The sequence below is a fragment of the Rattus norvegicus genome, chromosome 5 (assembly GCF_021556685.1).
Source record: "Rattus norvegicus strain SHRSP/BbbUtx chromosome 5, alternate assembly SHRSP_T2T, whole genome shotgun sequence".
Lineage (NCBI taxonomy): Eukaryota > Metazoa > Chordata > Mammalia > Rodentia > Muridae > Rattus > Rattus norvegicus.
The window spans coordinates 135,149,026-135,171,460 of NC_141538.1; the positions used below are offsets into that span (position 1 = coordinate 135,149,026).

Consider the following 22,435-nt stretch of genomic DNA (forward strand, 5'->3'; position numbering starts at 1 on the left):
AATTATAGTGTTGTAATTGAGTCAGTATCTACTAATATAATTCTTCCTACTAGCACACTGTACTAACCTATGGTTGTGGGCTCAAGGGAATCAGTGATGCAGCTCTTCCCAGTAAAGGATCAAAATGTGATATACTTGGGTCTCTACAGAGACTAGAGCAGTGGGGAGCAAAGGGAAGAGAAGAGTAACCCTCCAGTGTAGATATCAGCATACCTGTAAGGGAAACCCCATTGTATGTGCATTCACTGTCTGTGAATTAGATTAGATTATGCAGTTTCCCTGCAGGATAGATAATGAAAGAGAGAGAGGAGCTTCTGAGAAGTTCATTCCATTAAGAAACTGAAAAATATACTAGGAGAAGCTCTAATTCCTGGCTATTCTGGCTGCTGCTATCCAGCCTCTGCTTCAGGCCGGGTACTATCAAAAGTCCATGATACCTTTGACACCTTTCAGATGGATCAAACTATAAGTTTGGGAGAACTACTGTAGAATAATCTGTAGCTACATCCTGGGAAGACAGGTGTGTTCCAGGACCATCCAAGACAGTGAGTAACCTAGTAGTTAATTGACTGTTGCCTGTATACTAATTTGATTTGTGTTAACATTTCTTAAAGGAGACCAATGGAAGCAACCAAATCATGCCATCGCCTCCGCCTCCATCAGAACTTGACAACAGAACCCACAGTGAAAGTGCAAAACAGGTACCTTTTGCTTGGGGCTGTGGTGTAGACAGGCTGAGGACTGTGGGCTTCGCACTCAGTGCTCCAGCAGGCACCTCAGCGGGGGCCTCACACATCAGCCCCTGCCTGAGAGCTGAGCAGCAAGGGATACGTGCTAGCACTGGGGATTCTCTCTTCTGAATAGGCTGCTTCCTCCCCTGTGTCAACCAATGGAGTAAATTCCTTTTCACATCTTAAAAGCTATAAAACGACCAGACTATCCTGAAACTATGACAAATAGCAACCAGGGCAAGGGAGGGACGGGTGCAGAATCTAGGAAGACAGCAGCTTCCAGCCACAGAGATCTCTGAGACTGTTGAGAAACATATTCTTGAAACTTAGTGTTTTCTAAAGCCTGAAGACAAAAGGCAGAAGAGAGGGACAGGAGGGATACTGGGCTCAGAATGTCAGATGGTCATTAAAGAGAGTAAAGGAAATCTCTAAGGATTTCTGCCCTAAGTTTAATGTCTTTTAAAGCCTATAGTCATCATTCCCCTTTAAGTAGTAATCAGTACTACAGATGTCAGTAAACAGAATTGAGTCCTGTACTAAATAATGCACTACTTGCTCTGCTTTTGTTAATGGCCAATTCAGTAATTGGTTTTGTTCCTACTGTAGTTTTGTTCTGACCAATTAGGCTAATGGGACTTCAGTTAATAGCCTACCAGCAAGTGAGTAAATGTTGGGAAAATAATTCCCAAACTCACCACTTTGAAGGCCCAGAGTGGGAGCTTGCAGAGAATTCTCTTCTTCACCCTCCTGTCTAGCTGAAACCAGACAGCCCAAGAGAGGGGATAGTGGGAACAGCTGAGAGGAAGAACAAAGCAAATCTAGACACATGGTGGTCACAGCCAGGAGAGGTACCTCACCTCCTGTCCTGCTTGTCTAATTGCAGTACCAGGTGGGTCCTACAACTCAGTTTATTTCCAATCTAGGATATCCTGTACCTGCACAACTCCTTAGAGGAGGTCAACAGTACTGTAGTGGGATACCAGAGACAGAATGACCTTAAACTCAAGGGGATGAGCGAGACCCTCAGTAACCTGACACAGAGACTCGACCTGATAGAAAGTGATGTGGTTGCACTGAGCAAAGCAGAACAGAGAACAAACGTGAGCTCCAGCATGGTAAGCTTTTCACATCTGCTGTGACATGTTCTGTGTTGGTGTGTGTTGTCTGTGCATAGATGATCCTCCCCATCATCTGAACAGTAGTGTGCCACACTTGAGAGACTGCACATTTGATTTGTCCTTAACTTACATCTGCTTTAATCCATAGAACAGCTCTGAAGTGAGTAGCACAGGATTTAGAGTGTGTGTTTGAAAGGGGTGATATCAAGGGTCAATTCAAACACATCAACTCACTACAGCTTATTGGCAGAACAAGTCTCTTTCAGTGTTGCCAGTGGTCCATCAGGTAGGGACACGGGCATGTATTTCCTTTTCTTTTCTTTATCTCATCAGGTGTTAGAAGTGATGAAAGTGATAGATACAAAAATCTTGGGCCATTCTTTTTAACCCTGAACTTGGCTTTCAGATTCATCCTGCTTCTGTCTGCATATTAGAGGAAATCCTTTGCATATAATGTTAGGAAACTCATTTAAACAGATGAAGTTGCTTCTATAAACAAACCCAACCAATTAGATCACACAGAAAAAAAACATGAAAGGAGAAAGGGAATCAGTTGGGAAGAAGGAGATTAGCAGGAGTGGGAGGAACACAGGGTTAATGGGGGAGTGGATTGAGGTGATTATGATAAATATATTCTGTACGTGGATAAAATATAATGAAACCCATCATTATATAAATTAATATATGCTAATAAAAACATTTTAAACAGATTAATTCAGAGTAGCTCAGCTTCCAAGGTTAATGAGGTGTTTTCTGTGTTAGAGAACTGAGTGACCCACTAAGTCACTGAAGTGAGCGCTTCTGGTTTTCACGATCTCATGAATGGAGTGTTTGCCTTTAATCACACTTCATCTGTACCTCATGCTGGGATTCATGGGGATCATTTCATTAACAGTGATAGGTCTCGCTTTTAAAGGTTATATATAGAGCAAAGGCACGTGTACATTTTTGATGGGAATCATACTTGTAAATTCGAGGAACAGCCAAAGCTGGGAGCTAACCCACTCATGAGATGGAGCCCTAGCACAGAGTAAGAAATGTTTGAGCTGGCTCTGCCGCAGTGAACCTTGGCAAGCTGCCTGAAAATGGCTTTGAAGGGTTGGGTAGAAAGACCTGTCCCCTTCTGCCTGGTCCTCCTGCTTTACAAGAGTGTGTAATTTACTACAAAGCTGTAAAGATTAAAGGAGTCCTAGTTTTTAAAGCCCTTTTGAACTCGCTAAGCTAAGTAGGGGCTAAGAACTTTGGGTGATTTGATGAATAGTGTGCCTTGAAGGATTTTCAAGGCTTATTGTGAAAACTTAACCCGTCATACCCCTTGCTGTCTCTGCTCTCCCCTTTTTATTTTTATCCAGCAAAGAAAATCAGTAATAGTATCCATCTGTCCTCCTATTTCTTCCAACAGCATCAGACCAAGCCTGGATCCTGGGAGAAGTTACGTTGCCTTTTATACTGCAGTTTTAACATTTGTGAATAAAACATTTAGAAGCCTTTATTCCACTTTGTCTCCTTGTGCCCTTCCCCATTCTCTTCTCTTCTCCCACTCCTTTACCATTTGTGTTTAAAGTGGTTCAGAAACCCTTAAATAAACATGAGCAATTTGTTTAAGATGTATTAAGTGTCAGGGGTGGAGAGATGGCTCGACTGGTAAAGTGGATGCCACACAAACATGAAGACCCAAGTTCAGATCCCCAGCACCCACTGTGATCCAGACACAGTGGTATGAATCTGAAACCCATTTGTTCTGGGATTGAGCAGAGACAGGCTGGCGCGCACATGTGTCATTTAATTGATGTCATTTAAGTTTTAATGTCTCCTTTTAACCTTTTCTCCTATTTTTTTTCCCTCTAAGATGGGTAATAGGGCTGCCAGTCTGAAAAGAGAGTCTTCGATGACCAACAGAACTGATGCTGTAAAGGCCCAAAGCATAAAGGTAAGGAACAGGATACTTCTGTGAAGTAAAAGCAAAAGAATCAGCATCTATACATACAACCAGCCATCCCCTCTAAAAGGGGCACTTTGATCTCCTGTGACAAACTCCAAGACAGAACAATTAGTAGATTCAGGTATTGGTGAATAAATGAATATCACATCAGTCACATACCTTGTACTAAGTACTTCACGAGGAGCTGGATTGGCCACAGTGAATGAGACAGATATGTGACCCCTACTGTGGCAAGGCTGAAGACTGAACAGACAGTCATAAGTCTGATAAGTGCTACACTGGAAAAGCTAGGGTCTAATGAGAGCATTAAGAGTGATCAGGTTGGCGCTCCTAAGGAAACAACTATTAAACAGAGACAGTTATTGTCCTAGTTTGCTTTTGTTGCTATGATAAACACCCTGACCAGAAACAACATGGGGAGGTAGCTTATTACACTGCATGAGTTCCAGTCCATTATCAAGGGAAGCCAAAGCAGGAGCTTGAAGCAGAAACTGTGGAGGAAGAATGTCACACTGGCTTGTTTCCTCTGGCTTACTCAGCTCCTGTTCATGCATAACTCAGGTCCACCTACCTAGGGATATTGCTGCCTCAGAGAGCTGTGCTTGCCTATGTCAGTTAGCAATCAAGAAAAAGCCCATGTACAAAGCCACAAGCTGATGAAGGCAGTTCCTCAAGTGAGGTTCCCTCCACGCCTTGACACTAGTTTGTGTCAAGTTGACAAAAATTAATTAGCACAATTATTTAAACTGACAATACGGGACAGAGGCATAGAAATGGTGTCCATCTTAAAAATCATTTCACGTTTAAATTGTATTCTTTACACTTTCATAATCCTTTTAAGCCCTGCTGAGATAAAGGGAGAGCCAGGAAGATTGTGACAGAGTTAGTACAATCATCTGAGATGCACACAGTGTTTGAGTTCAGAGGATAGGAAGGTCGTAGGCCAGGAATTTAGCTAAAGCCGTATTCTAGAAGTTTTTGATGTAAAGCTTTCTAATTTTACTTTTTGATCCTTATCAAATTTGTATTGATGCAGTATAAGGTGGGCTTTTATTGAGCTTTTAAATTGCTTTTGCACTTTTCTTAAACATCTTTTAGGAAATGACAAGAACATTTTTAAAACCAGATTTAAATGTTGAACACAAAAATGTAACAGATGGTTAATGTTAGAAAGTAGCAGTGATCTCAACAGTAATTCATATCTTAACAGTCATATCAGAACACAGGACCACACTTCTGCCTAAATCTCTGGCTTTCCTTTTAGATCCCTTGTGTTTTATAACTGTCATGCCAGTCATTCTCCTCATGTTACCTCATCAAAGCATCCCAACCAGATTCAATTTCTGCTGTCAGTGAGCATTTAGTATCCAGGTTTGTTCATGTGTTCATATTGGGTCTCCCTAAATAAACCCAGGAGCCACTATCTAGTAACTATTAGAATGTACCAAAGATAGAAAGGGGGCGTGTAAGCTCACTGACGGAGGAATAAAATGCACTGATGCTCCTAAACATAGGACCAGGCTGTACAGTAAACAGATGCCAACCACAGGAGAACCAGGCTGCTCTCTTCTGCTCCTTTACAATTAAGTCTGTTGTTGTATACACCATCCTAGATAAAGCTGAAAAGAAGGCCATGTGTGGATAGGGAAGGCATTAGACTCAAGTAACAGTTCGAATTAGAAATATTACAGCTCCTACTTTGTGTCTCTGACAGTCCTTGCCACCAGTTGGATCATTACAGTGGGGCATTGGGTGAATCAGGGGAATGAATACTTATTGTTTGATTGAGTTCTGCTGGGTTTTGTTTGGCTTTTTTTTTTTTTTTATGTTTTCCTTCGGATGACATGGTCACAAAGTGATAAGAAATATCCAAGGCAGTTTTTCAGTTAGTGTAAAATAGCTCCAGAAAACAGTGTGTGTTCCCCCCACCTCACCCGCGCCTCACCCCATCATTTCCGAAGCAGGTGCTATGCAGGCACCTGAGTAAGGGCACATTTTCTTTTCTGCTGACACATGCATGCCTTCCTCTATCAGTGGACTGTTCACAGTGAAACAGGTCATAGAAAATGTAATGTCCCCGTAACGGTCCAGCTTTAAACCCAGCTATACACTTATCAACACTGAGCCCCAAAGACAGCTCTAGTATTTGTTCATCTTTTCATTGACCTTAGAGGGGTCTGGGTGAAGGTCAACTTACATGCGATTGTGTTTTGGAAATACGGCAGAGGCTCCAGTGAGGTGTAAACACCACCTTAAACCTTATCTGATCTTTGTTTTGGGCAGAAAGAAGATAATTCAAATTCTCAGGTATCGGGGCTGCGAGAAAAACTGCAGCTGATCAGTGCTCTCACAAACAAACCCGAAAGCAACAGGCCTCCAGAGACCACAGATGAGGGTAAGCAGCTAGCCGACTTCTGAATATTTCACGCAGGCTTGGGCAGCCTGTCTCCCACACAGGGAGTAGGGCCGATGTCCGCCAGCACTGATGGAACGGAGTGAGTGATGCCTGAGCGCACCGAGCTGAGGCTGATGCACCTCGCTTTCATTTAGCAAAAGCCCATTTTGTACTTGATTTGTACTCTAGTCTATTAAGGGGAGAACGGGTAATGTTTAGCTGGAAATAGACTTCTCCATGCTGCCTGCATCCAATTATAGGCAAAAATGTTACTGTCATAGCTTATATTAAACCAGTCCTAAATGTTGTGTTTCTGTTACTGCGAGTGCATAAAATTTACTTAAATATTAGTTCTCCCCAAAGTCATTAACAGGTAATGATGGAATTCTTCAATTTGCAGGCCACTTGGCTTTAGGTAAGGACATACTAATCAATATTATTAGATGCATTAATTAACAGCTACTGATTTAGGACTATAACAAGTAACTGTGAGGCTATAACAAGATACTAGTGAATATTGGCTTTGACCTCCCTGGCTCAAGCATTCTTCAGCTTTGGAGATGTAGAATAGCTCCCCTCAGATTCTCTCCTGTGAGAAACAGAACTATGCTAAAGGTCTTCTAACACTGGCTGCATCTTACTGTATAGCATTCTTATGGAATCGTGGCCCATGCCCCAAGATCAGACTTAATTGCCTATTTCCCAAGAAGGCAAAAGACTTATCCAACTCAAGTCCTAGCATCTGTCTGAATCAGGGCTTCTATTCCTGCACACATCATGACCAAGAAGCAAGCTGGGGAGGAAAGGGTTTATTCAGCTGACACTACCACATTGCTGTTCATCACCAAAGGAAGTCAGGATGGGAACTCACACAGGGCAGGAGTTTGGAGGCAGGAGCTGATGCAAAAGCCATGGAGGGTGCTGCTTACTGCCTTGCTTCCCCTGGCTTGCTCAGCCTGCTTTCTTATAGAACCCAAGACCACCAGTCCAAGGATAGCACTACCTACAATGTGCTAGGTCCTTCCCCCTTGATCACCAGTTGAGAAATGCCTCATAGCTGGGTCTCATGGAGGCATTTTCTCAAGGGAGGCTCCTTTCTCTGTGATAACTCCAGCTGGTGTCAAGTCAACACATAAAACCAGCCAGTTCAGCATCTAAGCATAAATGATAATCAAACAGGTAGAGCCTAAAGTGTGGCCAGTTTGGGTTTTTTTTTTGTATTTTGTTTTGTTTGTTTGTTTGTTTTTGAAATATTTGCAAGTTATCATTGAATTGCTATTCAAATCTAAATATAAAAATTCATTCATGTTTCATATATACATTATCCATATATATATGGCCTGGTGTTAATTTTATTTAGTATTTTTAGGTCACCTTTATTTGACTACGACCCATCACATGAAGTCATAGGTGGAATTTTCCTCTGAAAGATTTGATTTGGGGCATTTCAGATTAGGTCTACTCACGCTGTACCATGTTCTGCTTCAGACCTTAATGTAGTCCTGACCCCTTTCACTCGTCCACACCCCTTCAATCTGTACCTGAACAGTATACTGCTTCTTTAACTCTCAGCAATTTCTCTTAAATTAAATATACCTGCTATGGTACTAAAAGGTACCATACTAATTTAATTTGGTTTGGAGTTGATTGTAATAAAGGTGTATGTGTTTACTACAGAGCAAGTACAGAACTTCACATCAGATCCTTCAACATTGCCAAAATTCTCACAGTTTCTTGGAGACCAAACTGAGACCCAACTAAAACCTATCTCCCTGCCTGGGATTTCTAGCATCAAAGGTAATGTTATTGGTGGAAATGTTCAAAGTTGTAACTGTTAAAACTTGTTATTGTTTTTCTTGTTTAAAAATAAAAGCATATTGGGGCTGGAGAGATGGCTCAGTGGTTAAGAGCTCTGACTGCTCTTCCACAAGTCCTGAGTTCAATTCCCAGCAACCACATGGTGGCTCACAACCATCTGTAATGGGATCCGATGCCCTCTTCTGGTGTGTCTGAAGACAGCTACAGTGTATTCACATACATGAATTAAATCTTTTAAAGAAAAAGAAAGAGAGAGAGAGAGAGAGAGAGAGAGAGAGAGAGAGAGAACAAGCAAGCAAGCATGCATGCATATCTAATGAACTGGAGAGATGGCTTAGGTGGTTAAGACTTGAGTTCAGTCCCCAGAACCCATGTGAAAAAAGCCAGGTGTGGTAGTACACTCTTAAAATTCCAGCACTGGGAATATGGAGACAGGTGGATTCTTGGGTCTCAGTGTCCAGCAAGCCTAACCCACTTGTTGAATTCTAAGCTTAGTGAGAAACACTTTCTCAAAAACAAAAGGGTAAACAGAGGCTAGAGAGATAGCTCAGTGCCTAATAGCACTTACAGCCTAATGCCCTAAGGCCAGTCCACGGATCTAACATAAAAGCAGAGAGTTGAGTATGAAGTTGTCCTCTTACCTCAACATGTGACGTGTACACCCACACCCACACACATCATACACAAACATAATATCCATTTTAAAAGGTGAATAATACCTGTGGAGTGACACCTGAGATTACCCTCTGTCCTCCACATGCCTGCAAATACACAGGAACACACACACACACACACACACACACCTACACACACACACACACACACACACACACACACACACACACACACACACACAATTTACATCTAACATTGTTGGGCCAGGTACAGAAAGCTGCCTAAGTCTAAACAGCAGGGAACTAGTTGAGACAGAATTCAAGTTAAGGCTGACTCCAGAGCTTCCATATTGTCTTTCTCTTAAATGTTGTTTAAGGTCTTCAGCCATTCGCTAAGTACCCTCCAGACCCCATGTCAGAGAATGGAATACACTATAAGGTACAGTCTCGGCCAGACACAGTGGCATATGTCTATAATCCCAGCTGAGGCACAAAGATAAAGAAATTGAGGCCAGCCTGTGCTATATATAGTGAGATCGTGTCTCCAAAAATGTCCCTTTCTTTCTATAAGGATAGGTTGTCTGATGCAGAGGATAAAAAAAGCACACACAATTCTTTTAGATCAGCAAAACAAGTCGAAGTTGACTGCCTGCAACAGGCCCTCTGGGATTCTGACAGTGAGCAGAGTAAATATTCACACAAAGACTGTAAGTTATACAACAGTGTTTGCCTTGTTCCCAGGAGTGTCTTCTACTCTCCATTGTGATGTTTAGGCTCCTGGTTGTCTCTTGCTATCTGGAAAGTCACCCAGGTCTGACCACATACCTTCTACTTGGTTCCTCACTTGGGTTCAGATGCCATTGTATGTTATCTCCCCAGTCTAGAGCAGGCGGGCGCTTCCCGATTGTGCTGTTTGGTTTGCTCCTGTTTAGCATATGCCACTCTGCTGAAATTCCCTAGGAAGAAACAGTTCAGCTTCCATGAGTAAAGTCTGTCCTGTTCACTCCCCAGCCTGCAGCAGGAGCCTCGTAGACACAATTGTGTAACTGAATGACTGGGCTGTGTATTCATCCTGCAGTTAACGCTGAACTGCACTGCCTTTCTCCTTGTCTGCGGTGGCTTTCTTTCTGTTCTGGAGGGGAAGGAGAATCACTGTATTTACTCTATTAACAAGAATTTCCATCTAGCGATTTGGTGTTGGGAAGAAGCACCCCATCTGCTCCCTGGCACAGGGCACTTCTGAGGTCTGTCCCAGCAGCTGCACTGCCAGGCCTGTGGCAGGCGGGAGGAGGGCTGTCAGGAATTTATAAGAATCCTCAATGGAGTGATCGTGCACAGAAACGGTTTTTCCTCCCTTCAGCACATTCATTCTTCCCAAGTACCAAACAACAAGAGTCAAAGTGTGATCGTGAATAAATGAAGAAAAATAATCAGGAGAGCTTTTAAAGAAACACAGACAGGAGGCCTTTGTTTCTTCGGTATTATAAATCTTTTCAGTGAGCATAAGAACTTAATCAAGTCCTTTTTATTTTTTATTTCTTCTATAATTCTTAACTGTGTGTGCACTCTCGAAGGCCAGAAGTGTCAGATCCTGCTGGAGCTGGAGCTGCAGGCAGTTGTGAGCTATCTGACAAGGAAGCTGGGGAACCGAACTCTGGTCCTCTGGGAGAGTAGTACAAACTCCTGACCACTGATCCATCTCTCTGAAACTCCTTTTGGATTTTTTTGGGTTTGTTGGTTAATTAGTGTTTGTTTAAAGTATTTTGGCTTTTTGCATTGGTTTGTTTTGAGACAACCTCATATAGCCAGGTTGACCTCAGTACTCTGTATACTTGAGGCTGGTCTTGAACTCTGGATTACAGGCATACACCACCACCCCTGGATCAAATCCTTTTTAAATGTTAAAGGCTTTTGTTGGAAACTTTCTAATGCCATTGACTAAAATAGTATCTTAGTTTTTTTTTTAATACAGATTAACAGGTGGCATTAACCACCAAAAGATAAATACACAGAGGCAGAGAGTCCTATGGTTCTTTTTTAATGGAAATACATTTATATTCTGTGTGACCATTTTAAACCATGTAATTGAGTGGGCCTTAGTATATTCTCACGGTTATACAGCCATCACCTTGTCTTAATTCCATAGCCTTTTCATTGCCCTAGAATGAAGCTTCATACTCATTTAACAGCCTCCTGAGGCTGGCCAGATGCCTCAGTGCTTGGCATCAAGCCTGACACCCTGAGCAGGAGCCACATGACAGAAGAAAACCCACTCCCATAAGTTCTCCTCTGATTTCCACATGCACCTTGCTCTGTAAACATGTACACATACAAAATAAATGAATAAATAAATTAACAAATAAATAAATGGGAGAAATTTTAATTGCTCTCCAGTTACCCCTACTGTCTCAATAAACTTATGTATTTGGGATGTTTCGTTTATAGAAATGGAATCATACAATCTGTGGCCTTGTGTACACTTCTTTTATCATAGTGCTCTTTTCATATTGTGGCATCAAGTAACACTTCCTTTCTATGGCTGAGTAATAGTCCATTGTATGCTATACTCACACTTGGTTCATCCATCCATCAGTTGATGCATATTTGGGTTGTTTCCAGGTTTTTGTTTTTTTTTACAAATAATAACACTGCTATGAACATGAGGGCATAGATTTTTATAGAAATATATTTTTCTCTTGACCTAGTGCCTAGGAATAAAATTGCCAAGTCATACAATTCCTGAATGGCCAAACCGTTGTTCAGAATGTGACTTCCAGTTTACATTCTCGTTAGCCCTGTAAGGACTCATCCCTTTCCCCACATCATGATTGCTGCCTGATGGTGGCCATTCTGGTGATCATAAAGTAATCTGCAATCTTGACTCCTTATTTCTTTGATTTCTGAGATTATAGTATAATTATATCAACTCTCCCTTCCCATTCTTTCCTCCAAACCTTCCCATATGTGTCTCCTTGCTCTCTTTCATCTCCATGGTCTCTTTTTCATTGATTGGTATGTGTGTGTGTGTGTGTGTGTGTGTGTTTACATATAAATGCATATTCCTAACTATAACCTGCTCAATCTGTATAATGTTATTCATATGTATGTTTTCAGGACTGACCATTTGTTATTAGATAACCAATTGGAGTGCTCTTTCCTGGAGAAACTATTTTTTCTACTTTCAGCATCTCAAAGTTGCCTATATATAGTTTTTTGTGTAGGGTTGAAGCTTCATGGGGTTTAGCCTGTCCACTTTGGTGTATCAATTGTTATTGTCCTTGTTCAGTTCATACTTAGACAGTCATGTAGGTATGACTTTTACAGTGTTATCTTCTGACATTCCTAAGGACGAAGTCTGAGTGCACCCCCCCCCCCCAGTCCTCTGGCCCTTACAGTCTTTCCACCCTATCTTCTGTACCCCCCTCCCCCCGTCCTCTGGCTCTTACAGTCTTTCCACCCTATCTTCTGTACCCCCGCCCCACCCCCCGTCCTCTGGCCCTTACAGTCTTTCCACCCTATCTTCTATACCCCCTTTCCCCCATCCTCTGGCTCTTACAGTCTTTCCACCCTATCTTCTGTACCCCTGCCCCCCCCCCGTCCTCTGGCTCTTACAGTCTTTCCACCCTATCTTCTGTACCCCCCTCCCCCCCAGTCCTCTGGCTCTTACAGTCTTTCCACCCTATCTTCTGTACCCCCTTCCCCCGTCCTCTGGCTCTTACAGTCTTTCCACCCTATCTTCTGTACCCCCCCCCCCCGTCCTCTGGCTCTTACAGTCTTTCTACCCTATCTTCTATACCCCCTTTCCCCCATCCTCTGGCTCTTACAGTCTTTCCACCCTATCTTCTGTACCCCTGCCCCCCCCCCCGTCCTCTGGCTCTTACAGTCTTTCCACCCTATCTTCTGTACCCCCCCCCCGTCCTCTGGCTCTTACAGTCTTTCCACCCTATCTTCTATACCCCCTTTCCCCCATCCTCTGGCTCTTACAGTCTTTCCACCCTATCTTCTGTACCCCCCCCCCCCCCCCCCCGTCCTCTGGCTCTTACAGTCTTTCCACCCTATCTTCTGTACCCCCCTCCCCCCCAGTCCTCTGGCTCTTACAGTCTTTCCACCCTATCTTCTGTACCCCCTTCCCCCGTCCTCTGGCTCTTACAGTCTTTCCACCCTATCTTCTGTACCCCCCCCCCGTCCTCTGGCTCTTACAGTCTTTCTACCCTATCTTCTATACCCCCTTTCTCCCCGTCCTCTGGCTCTTACAGTCTTTCCACCCTATCTTCTGTACCCCCGCCCCCCCGTCCTCTGGCCCTTACAGTCTTTCCACCCTATCTTCTGTACCCCCGCCCCCCCGTCCTCTGGCCCTTACAGTCTTTCCACCCTATCTTCTGTACCCCCTTTCCCCCGTCCTCTGGCCCTTACAGTCTTTCCACCCTATCTTCTGTACCCCCTTTCCCCCGTCCTCTGGCCCTTACAGTCTTTCCACCCTATCTTCTGTACCCCTGCCCCCCCCCCGTCCTCTGGCTCTTACAGTCTTTCCACCCTATCTTCTGTACCCCGCCCCCCCGTCCTCTGGCCCTTACAGTCTTTCCACCCTATCTTCTGTACCCCCGCCCCCCCCCGTCCTCTGGCCCTTACAGTCTTTCCACCCTATCTTCTGTACCCCCTTTCCCCCGTCCTCTGGCCCTTACAGTCTTTCCACCCTATCTTCTGTACCCCCCTTCCCCCGTCCTCTGGCCCTTACAGTCTTTCCACCCTATCTTCTGTACCCCCTTTCCCCCGTCCTCTGGCCCTTACAGTCTTTCCACCCTATCTTCTGTACCCCCTTTCCCCCCGTCCTCTGGCCCTTACAGTCTTTCCACCCTATCTTCTATACCCCCGCCCCCCCCCCCCCGTCCTCTGGCCCTTACAGTCTTTCCACCCTATCTTCTATACCCCCGCCCCCCCCCCCCGTCCTCTGGCCCTTACAGTCTTTCCACCCTATCTTCTGTACCCCCTTCCCCCGTCCTCTGGCCCTTACAGTCTTTCCACCCTATCTTCTGCAGCGTTTCCTGAACCTTGGGTGTAGGAGCTCTTTTATAGATGCACCCATTGGAACTGGGCTCCATATCTCTGCATTTTGATTGGTTGTGGTTTTCTGTAATGGTTTCTGTCTGTTACACTTAGCCATAGATGTAAGGACAAATATTTTAAATGTTGTTAGGATTTAATCTGGTTGGTTCTCCTCCAAGATTCATGACTTCACTAGGCCTGGGTAGTTGGCTAAATTTCCAGTACTAGACACAATTTACCTCTTAATTTAAGTAGGTCTTAAGTCTGATTAGAGAGCTGATGGTTACTGCCAACATATGCATGGCACTACTGTACCCTTGGGTTATCATGCCATGCTGGCTGTCATTGTGTTTCACAAACACCATATCCGTGTAGCACTCTTGGTTGCAACCCTCCTTTGGAAGCTTTATTGGCCCCTCTGGTACCAAAAAACCTAGTCCTTAGAGCAGAGGCCTTCAGGTCAGTTCCAGCTCAGGGCCTCTGACTCTGTGTCTCAAGTGCATGGTGTCTTCACAATAGGAACTTCACTTTGCACTCTGGGAGGCAGCCAATGGCAGTGGTAGCTGTTTTGGAGAGTTTGGGGGAGCATCTTGAACAAACCTGATCAGACTTGTGTATTATAGGAAGGGTTGTTGTTTTTTTTTTTTAGGCAAATAGTTAATAATATGATTCCTGTGACTTTTCAGACATCCTTACCTCTTCTGTGTTTATCTCACTCCCAAGTTCCTGACTCTTCCACTACTTAGTTTCTAGATCTAGACAGATAATGTTACATAGTAGAAGGATCCCCATATAGGTAATATGAAAATTTATAACCAACCATATTTAGTACACTTCAGTGCTCTTCAAAGTTGGTTGATTGCAGTGAGAATGTTGGCTTCTTTAAAAACACAGAAACATTATAAGAATTATAATATTATAAGAATTATAATATAAGAATTATAAGAATAGGTTTTTGTTTTCATTCCAGGTGTGGGATGTAGGGCTGCTTCAGACTGTCCACAGCAGCTGACTATGATTTGCCTCATATTCTAGCAGAGGCATAATTTTAACAACTACAGATAGTTTCTTTGATTATGTAACATTTGGAATTCTGGGGTCTCTTCAAAGGCTATATAAATGCTAGGCCCCCAAGAGGCAGGCTGGGTTGTTGGTTATTGGTCACAGTTGGTCTCTGTTGAGTAGCCAGGCTCAAAGAGGAAACAAGAAAAAAAGAAAAACTAGGTGTCTTGACAGCAAAGATCAAACTTGTCCCAAGGATATCGACACCCCTAATCAACAGGAAGCAGTCTAAGGATAATGTTGCCCTCTCTCCTCTCTGTCCTCTTTTTCTCCCCTATCTACTATTAGGGGGTTGGAAGGGTGGAGGATAAAAAAGTAGCCACAAAGAAGCTAAAGACTGGTTACAGTTGATCGTTGTGTTTTATAATTGTCAGGACTGAGAATGTCACCTCCCATAGATTTGTAGTACAGAATAGTGAAAATATCCCTAGAACCATTTCAGAAATTGAAAACTAAGTTATCAATGGGTAGCAGTTTTGAAAAGTAAATGTTCTAACAGTGCAACCAAAAGATGCACTGATTTGATACAGGCTAAGAACAGTGGCAAGAAAATATTGAAAGTCTTTGTCTTCTACAAGCCATTATGTTTCTAAGAGAAGAGAAAACTTGGTATATACAGTAAAAGCACTGCAATTCACAGCACATAGTAGACGGAAATCCAAAGCAAAGTGCTTCAGGCAGCGTTTGGTGCATGCGGCATGAGGGCATATGCACTGCAAAGTATATGCTGTGTGTCAGCACGACTGTGTGCAGCACAGGCTAACACTTCCAGAACACCTCAGACTTGTTAAGCATATGATTCTTACTTAATGTTTGGTCACAAATGAAATCTTTTACTGTTGCCAAATATTGCCCCAACATGCAGGTATATAACTCCCATATGGGTTTGTATCTCACAGTGTAAGAAACTATGTATGCAATATAGTATTCCTCTCCTTCTTAAAGGATCAAAATTATCATTCTCAGTTTTTTCTCCTTATTTTGCATCTGTGTGTGTGTGTGTGTGTGTGTGTGTGAGTACGCACATGCGTGCGTGTGAGCATGTGTTGGGTGTATGTGTCTATATACATGTTTACAAGTATGGGTGTGGATTTTGTGCATGTTTACATGTGTGTGTACTTGTACACATGTATATGTTTGCACGCATATTTAGTGGTCCCACACTAATGTCAGGAATCATCCCCATTGCTAGTCCTGCCTTACCAAGTCAGTCTCCCAGTCAAGCCCAGTGCTTGCCGGTAGGGCTAGTCTCAGTAGCCAGCTTCCTCTAGGGATCCTGTCACCACTTTCTGAGGATAGAATTACAGAAAGGTCATCATGCCTTCCTGGCATTTGCATGTATTCTGGGGATCCAAACCTCACTCATGCATGATCACAAGCACTTTAACCACTGGGCCAGAGGGGGCTTGTTTTTGGAAGCTAAAAGAGGGCATCTGATTTCCTGGACCTGAAGTTGCAAGTGGCTAGGAGCCAAGCCCACCGTCCTAGAGGAGCAGCCTCTGATCACTGCGCCATCTCCCTGCCCTACCAGCAAGGTGAGAGAGTTGTTTTGCAGGGGAAGGATTTGAAATAAGGTCTCGCCATGTAGCCTGGCTGGTCTGAACTTAACTATATAGATGAGGCTACCCTCCAATCTACAGAGATCTGCTTGCCTCTCCACCCACTCCCAAATGCTGAGATTAAAGACCTTCAACACACCTAGCAAAGTAGCCTTTCTTTTAATGTTGTGAAGTCAGCTGAAGCTACTTTTAACCATATGCATAAACATACTACATGTCTGTTTTGTAATTCTCGTTTAACAGATCTTCAGGATTTATTCCACAAGACTGGTCAAGATGTGGATGGGATGCTGACCTACCAGGAAATCTGGAATTCCCTAGGTTCTGCCATGCCAAGACCAGAACACTTGAGAGCATTTGATTCCAATGGAGACGGGAGATACTCCTTCCTGGAGCTAAGAGTAGCTTTAGGTATCTAGTCCCATCAGACATAAATGATGGATGAAATGGATGTGCAGCCCGGACTACCTAAAATCTACTTACCTAAAAAGGAAAAAAAAAAACTCTTAACCAACTCATCAGTCCTCCAGCCCTTCATACTACTGTAGCAAACACATTGTCACCTTTTAACTTGTTTGAAAATGCTATTTAAAAAAATTATTTTTTTAAAAAAAATTTTACTTAAAATATGATGTTTGGAAATCTATGATTTCATGACGCCAGTGAGATCTTGTAACTTAAAGTTGTCAGGAAAAAATAATAAAGCTCTCTTCTCTTTCCTGTTTTTGAGGGGAAGAGAATTTACCTTTTAAAGCTGGAAAGTGTGTGTGTATAGAGATAATAAGTCACTGTTTATATTTCATATGAATTTGCCTTAAATTAGCTGCACTTTATAGAGCCTCAGAATACGTCTTTTCTTTGAAAGAGGAGTCTTTTGTTTGTACATATGTAAAATGAAAGATTGTGCATATTGCATAGACAGAAGGTTGGCTTTGAACAGAATGAATGGATAACTTGTTATGAGTAGTTGACAGTCTGCTCTGGGTGGCAGCTGAAACTCTTCACATCTCCTTAAGGCAACCCTCAGATGCCTGGGCGCTACTATAGGGTTGAAGCTGGGACATCAGTTCAGGTATGGATGCTATGCAGAGGGTGCCAGTTCTGAGCTCAGGAACATCAGATTCCGGGCCATTGCTCCTATTCCTAACCTAAGAACCAGAGAAGTCTTACTGGGATATTCCTCATTTTTAATTATCTTTGAAGGTTTATGAGCATAAAGTTACTCAGTGGGAAATTGCTTTCCCATCAAGTAAGCGAGATTGTCTTCTCTACCCACCCACTCCAGACTACCTTAAAGTTGTGACTGCCTACCTTCTGCACCATGTCCAGTCTGGAATGGGAAGGCTCATGTCCTGGGTTGCTATGCCCAAGAGCTAGTTGCCCAGAGCACTAGAGAAAAGCTCTGAGTTTTGACTTGGGAAACAGTACCTTTAGGGATTTTACCTTTAGGATAACCAAGTACTTGCTCTATTTCTTGGCAGGTTGCCTAAAGCCAAAATGTAGTCAGATGAAACACGAAATCATATTCTTTCCTCATTGTTCCCTCAGAGGGAGCTATGGGCTTTCTGTCCAGAGGATGCCGCATGGAGCAGGAGCCTTCTGGTGATGGGGTCAGTTTTCCCAGGTCTAAAGGCAGGTGTCATGCTTCCCCTTTACATGCTTTGTGGGCAAGTCAGGAAAGGTCTGACTAGAAGGAACTCGCCTTTCACCAACATGTTGAGAACACTCAGTGTTCTTAGGGGTCTCGGGGCAACTCCAGTAGAAGACCTTACAGAACCACACATTGCTATAGCCAGTCAGGGAAACACTGGGGATGCTGTTGTGATAGTATAGATCACTCCTACCTAATTTTGTTCAAGTTGCCCTGTCAGCTGTGGATACACTCTGGTATCCTCAAACCTTTAAAGACATTTGTTTTTCCCTTCGCCTTGCTTTGCTTTGCTTTTTATGTTTTGTTTCTTTTTTATGATATTCAGTTTAGTGTTGTTTTTTTCTAGACGTATTAAAACTCAGCGAAGGCAAGATAAAGTTTTCCTGTGCGTGCGTCTTCTTAGCTCATGTTTCTTTCTCTCTAAATTTGTTGCCTTAATGTTTACCTTGCCCATTTATGCTGTCACCTTCTTAGAAAGGTTAAAAGTACAATTCAACATGATCCTGGCTCTTTAAGTAGCTCTTGTTCTTCTTGCTGCCTTCCGTACTCCCCCTCTTTTAATATATATATAATATCTCCTTACAGATTTTGTAACAACCAAATAAGGTCCTAGCAATAAATTGAATTATTCTGCTATATTTGTATATACTGTACCATAAATAGTATGTCTGTACCTGGAAGGTATTTTTTTTTGAGAACTGATTTATATGAAATACACTGAGGGTAATGAAGCTTGTCCTTTTTAGTTTCAAGTTCTTATTTGTAGGCAGATGTTTTCAAGACACCTTAACTCTTTGTGGTAGATGCTTTTCAGTGAGGAAACAGGATTTGTTTCTTGGTCTCTCTTCTGGTTTTTCCATGTCAAGTCTGTCTGCCAGCATCACCCCTGAGCTGCATGATGTCTCCTACCAAATTACCCAAAGGTAGCCATAACTGTTTTCTGACCTGTTATCCCTTCTATCCTGCTTGTGGCATTACCAGATCTGTGCAGAGGTGGGCATCCTATTCTTCTTTGCTAAGAATCGGACAGACTTACTGGCTTAGGAGCCCAAAACCTATCAGTCAGTGAAGACTGGGTCTTCATTTCTTTATTGTCTTAACTTGTGCATCCAGTGCCTTGTGTTAGCCAAGCTTCACCAGCCACAGATCACCTCTCAGAGACGAACTCCATAGTAGTGGTTGTGAGTTTGGCTTTGGATTTCAATACTTTGGCCTTATCAGTCAGTAGCTCAGAGTAGTTTCTTTAAGTGTTGCTCTTCGGCCCTTTGCTTTATTCTGTGCACCATCCAGCATAGTATGTACTGAAAGACCATCCACAAGCCAGCCATGGCAGTACATCCCTGTAACCCCGGCCCTTGGGAGACTGAGGCAGGAAAATAATGAGTCCAGTCTGGGCTACATAGTGAGATCTTGTCTCAAAAAAGTACCTGGCTTAAATATGACTGCAGTGACATTCAAGCGGGGAGCAGAGCAATGGATGCTTGGCACTTAAGAACGGGTCTAATGCAGAAGAGCTGAGGCAGACAGCTCACCTCTCAGCCAGCTCTTTTTCCTTCCATTGCAGTTTGCTCTCTACCGTTGCTGGACCCCATCAGCCCCCCTCCCTGGTCCCTGGTCACAGTTGAAGGTTTTGACTGTGATGGGCTCACACTCATGATGGCCTATTGAGTTGTTTTTAGTGACACCTTTTGCTTGCTCCACACCTCATTGGCCTGCTTACCAACCATCTAGATGTGGTCCCTTCTCTCATATTCAAGCCAGAACACATTTGGGTATTCCTGAGACTTTAGAGGGCGCGTATTGTTTGTTATATAAACCTAACCTACCTTGTTTTCTCATATTAAGAACTGTAAATCTACTTTATATTAATGGAACTATTTTGGTAATATATAAGCAATTTTGGTTCTGTTTAGAGAGCAGATTCAAGGTTTCCATGACTTCATTTGAGCTTTACTTATTTCCTATCAATATAGCCATTTTAATTTATCTAAATAAAACATCTCCTTTCTCTCACTGTGTCTGACTAAAATCTTCCCTGCTCCCCTGACAATTAAAGGGGGAAACCTGCCTTAATCTTTATTTTAGTGGACTGCTGCCTACTTGCTCTTGAAATTAAGGATGGAGCAAAACAGTATCAAGAATCTGCCTTAGATGGGTTGGGGATTTAGCTCAGTGGTAGAGAGCTTGCCTAGCAAGTGCAAGGCCCTGGGTTCGGTCCCCAGCTCCAAAAAAAAAAGGGAAAAAAAAAAAAAGAATCTGCCTTAGAATTTTGTCCAGGAGGCTCCTAGACTAACAACAACAACCAAAGGCAAGAATTGTCGCTGCCACTGGTTGCCCACCAGACCCCTCTGTCAGACCTTTGCTGAAGACACCTCATCCTCCTGTTCACAGGACAGAAATCAAGCTGGAACTGGGCCAGGAGTTTCTTTCCTGATGGATAGCCCTCATAATGCACGAAGGTCTCTGCAGGCTGCTGGGGGAGAAAGGCTATTAATGGACATCTGCAGACCCTGTGTGCAATACTACTGGCCAGCCAGGCAGGATGTGCCGGCTGATACAACAGTAGCAGCTCTTACAGGGATAACTAACAGCTTCTGTTTGGATTTGAGGCCCACTCCACACCAGGGAATTCACAACTAATACCATATTCCCAATCAAAAGCCTGTGGCGAGGATGGTCCTAGGCCACACTCCAGAGACCCATAATCAGTCACAGTGAGGGTTGAATGTCCGTCCTAAATGAGGCATTTATGTATCCCCTCCAGGTCAAGAAGTAGAAGAAAGGGCAGACAACATAGGAGCTGCAGGAAGTCGGGGAGTGGTGTAGAATACTGACTGAGCTGGTGGGGCTCTTGAATTCTCAAACCCACGGTAGCAGTGACTACCTGCATAGGACTGGGCCTGCCAACAAACATCTTGTCGTGTCATGGAAGGAGCTCCTAGACTCCCCACCTCTCCCTGAGGACTTAAATGTATTAATGGGTGCTGTGGGAGGGAGAGTCATTTTGTAGCCACTGGTAAGCGACCCTAATGAAATTCAGTGTTTGATAGGTTTTTGGGTTTTGCTCTTTCTAAAAAAACAGGAATGCATTTCAATGTTTGACCTGAAGCAAAGCGTGCAGGACTCAGGCTTTAGGCATATTCAGGATAAGAGGAAGCAGAAGCTGAGGAATGAGCCTGCTCTGGTGTCCATTAGAATCTCCATCTAGGACCGTTTTATGTATGTGTTCAGATTCTATTTAAACAGCATGATTTTTAAAAAAATGTTCCATTGACTTAGGGGTGGAGGAAAGGGTTTAAAATCTATTGCTAGAGAGTTTGTATAGAAAGGACTGGGCTTGTCTATACACAAATTAACTGTTTATTTACCAAGTTCTGGGAATCCCCTTGTCTCTCCCTTCCTATGCATACACAAAGTCTGAGTGGCCCTTCCCCTCAGGGAGTTTATACATAAAGTTTACACCATTTACAAATATTGGTTTGGCTCATTTTCTTAGTGGAACGAGGTCTGGGAATACATAGTTAAATGGTAGAGCATTTGTCAAATGTGTAAAACTCTGTTCAATCCCCAGCACTAAGGGAGAAATTCCTATTTTGGCTGAGCCAGTCCTGCTAATCTTAAAACTGGGACCAAATAGGCAGTATTAATAAGAATAATTGTTCAAGAGGTATTAACTTTCCCATGTAATGGACCTTTACTTCTGAGGAGCCATATATATCTTTTTTTTTGGGGGGGGGTTCTTTTTTTCGGAGCTGGGGACTGAACCCAGGGCCTTGCGCTTCCTAGGCAAGCGCTCTACCACTGAGCTAAATCCCCAACCCCGAGCCATATATATCTTAAAGAACGATATAAATGATGCTGGAGAGGTGGCTTAGTGGTTAAGAGCACTGGTTGCTTTTCCTAGTGGACACAGGTTCAATTCCTAGCACTCACATAGAGGATCACAATTGTCTAACTCCAGTTCCAGGGGATCTGGTACCCTCTTCTGACTTCCATAGAGGATCACAATTGTCTAACTCCAGTTCCAGGGGATCTGGTACCCTCTTCTGACTTCCACAAGCACAGACATATGTGAGAGCAAAACATCCATACACAGAGAGAGAAAATGTAAAGACATAAGCAATAAAGCCAAGTATGGGGACACCAACCTGTAATACCAGCACTCCCAACACTGAGGCAGGAGCATCAGCAGTTTAAGGGCAGCCTGACATAAGTTCCAAGCCAGCCTGGACTAAAATAGTGAGCCCCCATATCAGAAGAGAAGATGGGAGAAAAGAAAAGACAGGATAAGATACAAACTGTAGGTATAACTCTAGACCAGTTTGCCAGTCAAGTTGATGAGACCCCTCACACGCTGATGCTTTTAGCCAAACTGTTCTAACAAGACAACTCTAAGTAAAGACACCATGGGGTATGGTAGAAATACTGGAAATTAGATGCCAGAAAAATGTGAACTGGAAAGCTAGTTGTGGAACAACGAAGGCATATGCCCTGGAAACCCA

The 22,435-nt window shown here is 43.3% G+C and overlaps 1 protein-coding gene across 2 annotated transcripts in view; it reads left to right on the forward strand.

The window, feature by feature from the left end:
• The window catches only part of Efcab14 (EF-hand calcium binding domain 14), a 39,541-nt gene extending 21,267 nt beyond the window's left edge, over positions 1-18,274 (forward strand). The window contains exons 6-12 of one of the 2 annotated variants that reach the window (XM_087548244.1): positions 615-701; positions 1,655-1,846; positions 3,699-3,779; positions 6,075-6,186; positions 7,864-7,983; positions 16,526-16,693; positions 17,764-17,970. In XM_087548244.1, the coding sequence (XP_087404370.1) occupies positions 615-701; positions 1,655-1,846; positions 3,699-3,779; positions 6,075-6,186; positions 7,864-7,983; positions 16,526-16,693; positions 17,764-17,888 (885 nt within the window). In that variant the 3' untranslated portion in view covers positions 17,889-17,970. 2 annotated transcript variants of the gene reach the window in all.
• The last annotated feature ends 4,161 nt before the right edge of the window (positions 18,275-22,435 follow it).